Source organism: Paramacrobiotus metropolitanus, unplaced genomic scaffold, assembly GCF_019649055.1.
Source record: "Paramacrobiotus metropolitanus isolate TYO unplaced genomic scaffold, Prichtersi_v1.0 Parri_scaffold0000030, whole genome shotgun sequence".
In the NCBI taxonomy this organism is placed as follows: domain Eukaryota; kingdom Metazoa; phylum Tardigrada; class Eutardigrada; order Parachela; family Macrobiotidae; genus Paramacrobiotus; species Paramacrobiotus metropolitanus.
In genome coordinates, this window is record NW_026570250.1 from 1,122,222 (window position 1) to 1,125,959 (window position 3,738).

The window sequence follows — 3,738 nt, forward strand, 5'->3', positions numbered from 1 at the left end:
CCGGGTAAGAGACAAAGTGGCATCCGGCCCTACCGGGTATCGGATCCTGGCACCCTACCGGGTTGGCCAGGGGCAGAGTCGGAAGGTGCTCGCAGGAGCTCCCACTCCCGCCCAGAGGCATGTCAGAGACCGCTCACTCGAGGCGGTAGACACCTCTTGTGGCTTGCTCTGTCGCCCGCACGCATATGGCCACGCCATTCGTGCCGCTCATATACGCTGATAACGTCAGCGTATACTTTGTCTACGCTGACCAATCAGCGTTCGCTATGCACTTTTGGAGGTGTGGCCCAGCGCTTACGAGCGATGCCATGCTTTGCGGTGCCAGCTGTGATTCAGCGGCAGCATTCCGCGGCATTACGTTGATTTTCACCGAGCTCGCTAGCAGCCACTTTTTCCACAGCTTTTCCGCATTGCTTTTCTGTTGGTTTTGGTTGGCTTTATTGTTACACAATAAAGGAGATCGCTCCCTTTTCATCCTGCTTCTGTGTCACATCTGACAACTCGGTTATATGTATCGGAAATGATGGCTTGCCGGTGTATAATGGGATATGTCTGCATTTATAACGATGCGGATACAAATCCCCAGTCGTAATTATTGAATTAATTATTACAAGGTTCCTGCCTGGCTTATTTTCTGGCACGTTTTTGATTTGGTGTTTGTATTTATTTTGTAGTGGAGCGGACACATATCTATACAGTATCTATTTGCGCTGCTGTGGGTTGTTTTGTCAAATGTGTTATACAAATATCCCAAAGTCATGGATTTTGTTATGTTATGGCATATGAGCGCTGTTTTGCACAATACAGGTAGATGTGTGCATCAATTTGCCGGTTCCAAGCGTTAAGAAACTGTAACTGGCGACTATACCACAGATCTGGACAGTTGTCAGCCAAGTGCAATATTAAGGCGAAATGGCGTGCTTGGGGTACTCCGTAACGATTTTTGAAAAAAATTACCATTGATACAGTAACACGTAAGCTACATGATGGCGTATCGCAAAATAACAATCGGCCGTCTCCACTTAAAAGAGTGAATTTTTTTCAACAACCGGTCGGTGAAAGAAAACAGTGAATTAAACCTGCCTTGATGCAGTTGTTTCTCTGTTCAGTAAAAGCTGCCGCTGTTTAGTAGCCGGCGGTATCGGTTCGGCTTTGGGCTGCTTTACACCGCGCGCGCTGCTTGTGTGGACGATGGCCACTTGGCGCTATCGTATTGTCAGACTGAAGAGTGCCGAGCAGTGATTATCATAAGGTTAGGGAATAATTAGTCGGCACAGGTACACTACCACATTTTATGGCTTTGTTATTTACACAGATGACCACTGTCAGCGCCAGCTGATCAATAACAATCATGAGAACAATCTTCACACATGTAACAAATTGCTGAGCGTTTCATCTGCAAGAGTATGATGCAGATTGCAGAGCAGTTTATCAGCCGTGGTGACCGTTAGTATATAAATTTATAATATGCCTCGCATAAGAAGTCATGAAAAAATTCGAAATTTTACCAAAGCCAAACAACGCAATACGACGAAGATTGGCGATTCTCGTGCTTTTCCTAAAAACTTTCTGTTTGACAGTGGTTTATTGAGAGATTTACTTGAAGGTGATTGTAACCATGTTACTCATACGAAAAATGGTGCCGATGTTTGCAAACGCCAAAGCCGACTATCGATTGTTTCTAAATCTGGACTGTCTTTTAAACTCAAAATTTCGTGTGGTAATCACTCGCGGGAATTCTACTCGTCTAAGTTAGTGCGAAGTGATTATTATAAACGTCCCCAGCGTGATTGTAATGTCTCTGTGGTCACTGCCGGTCTTCTGTTTGATATGAAACATAAGCGGCTAAGTGGATTTATGCTACTGCTTTGATTGATTGCCTGCTGTTACTTTCTGTCTGGAGTACAGAACCCCCGTTTCTTTCTTGAACAGAAAATAAAAGAACTGGCATTTCGGAAATTGAGTTGTCTGCAGCAGGGAAAATAGTTCTCATAAGTTAGCACAGAAATTGCTTGCAAACGAAAGTTACTTACACGGTAGAACTTACTTCTCTCACTCTGTTATTAAAAATTATTTGAATATTTGATAGTAATTTTGGTACTATGGAGACATTGGAACAAGCTTTTCGAGTAAACGAGTAAGTTGTATAATTACAAACCACAATGACAATGATTATATTCTCGGCATCCGCCAACGCTGATTTCCCTTTTACGTATAGTCTGCCGTACTCGGATGCTTTGGTGGATTTCATCACCAAAGCTGCGTCTGTTGGAAAGAATGACAAGCAGCGCCGCTTCTTGATTTACAGAGCGCTAGCCAAACAGATCTTGGTATGTTACTTTTATTTGCAGTGAAAGTGATCGAACTAATAATTATTGATAAGTAAAATATTTACTAATAGCACGTGGAAAAAGTTGTTAAATATGACCACGCAAAAGTCATCTGCCTAGTATATCCGGCCCCATTGCTCGAATACATTCGTGTGCAGTATGGCAATGGGAAAAACAACGGGCCCGGCAAAGGAACACACGAAGTGTCGCTGGCTGAATTGGCCTCAATGAACTGGAAGTAGTCGTTTATTACTCCTTTGATGTTTTCACCTACTGTGCATGTCGCTTCTTGCATTTGTTTGTATTAGCTATCAGTTCCTAAACGGCTCCGGTCGTGGTGAAACTGCTACTTCCCGCCGTCTATCTGCGGGCTAGCTGGCCAGTGGTCACTCACTACCTTCTTATTGCTGCCTGCGCCATATGTTTGTTTCAGACTGCGCATTTACCAGATACACTGGATTTTGTTGGTTTACGAACAATAAATTTTTGGAGTTCTTCCGCAAACTAGTCTTTGCTATCGCATTCTTATCAAACACAATACACATCGCCCGATTTGGAAAAGTGTGCCCTTCAAAAGCTTGGGACCAGTTTTTCGATTTTCGGTCTGATTAACGCGTAATGACTATTGATTGTGAATGAGGTAGGGAAAAACGCACACCAGCGGAGACTTAACATTTTTTTATAATTCTAAACTAAAAAGTTTTGAAAAACTGGTCCCAACAAGTTGTAGATAATTGACTTGTGTATAGAATGATATGTGTGTTGTTCATATCTGTAACGTTGTTAAAAACTAGTATGCACAATTCGGTGCATTGCAGTTAAATCCAAAATTTTAAAGTTTAAAACAGTTTTAAAAACTTGTTTCTTCGTTTGAAACATAGTTGGATGTACACGCTATCCATTGTTACGACAGTCAAAGATATTGCATTTGTACTTAATCAGCGCTTTACATTCTTTCATTTCGGTACTTCATCGGCCCGAAAGCACGCCATTTCGCCTTAACTGGGCAAGAAGGCGGACTTTATTAATTTCGTCGTCGCGGTAAATCTCCAGCAGCGTGCACAAAGATATGTTACACATTCGGATGTTCCCGGTCTTCTTGAACCCATTACCGCAGCCACATGGTGGAACCATTCAGCCGTAATTTCAAAGATAACCCGGTGTTTACTAACCGGTGATTTTTGACTTGTTACCGCGGCAGCGGACGTTCCCTTGAATGTACACAAATTTTGTGCTATGTACCGGGCCAAATCCCTTAATAGGCATTCTTTTACACAATACTAGTGGTGGTTGATAACCACATCACCGCACCGAGCCACTGTTATGCGTTTCCAGTGACACGTGAAAATGGCACGTACCAATGGAATAGAATCGAGATGTGGAATTCCGCACAGGGCCGTAGCGAGGG

The 3,738-nt window shown here is 43.0% G+C and overlaps 1 protein-coding gene across 1 annotated transcript; it reads left to right on the forward strand.

Moving 5' to 3' along the window:
* The first annotated feature begins 1,852 nt into the window (after positions 1-1,852).
* On the forward strand, positions 1,853-2,771 carry LOC129588690 (uncharacterized). The gene is made up of 3 exons (XM_055483034.1): positions 1,853-2,137; positions 2,219-2,330; positions 2,402-2,771. Exons 1-3 carry the CDS (start codon positions 2,103-2,105, stop codon positions 2,570-2,572), a joined length of 318 nt encoding a protein of 105 aa, XP_055339009.1. The 5' UTR covers positions 1,853-2,102; the 3' UTR covers positions 2,573-2,771.
* The last annotated feature ends 967 nt before the right edge of the window (positions 2,772-3,738 follow it).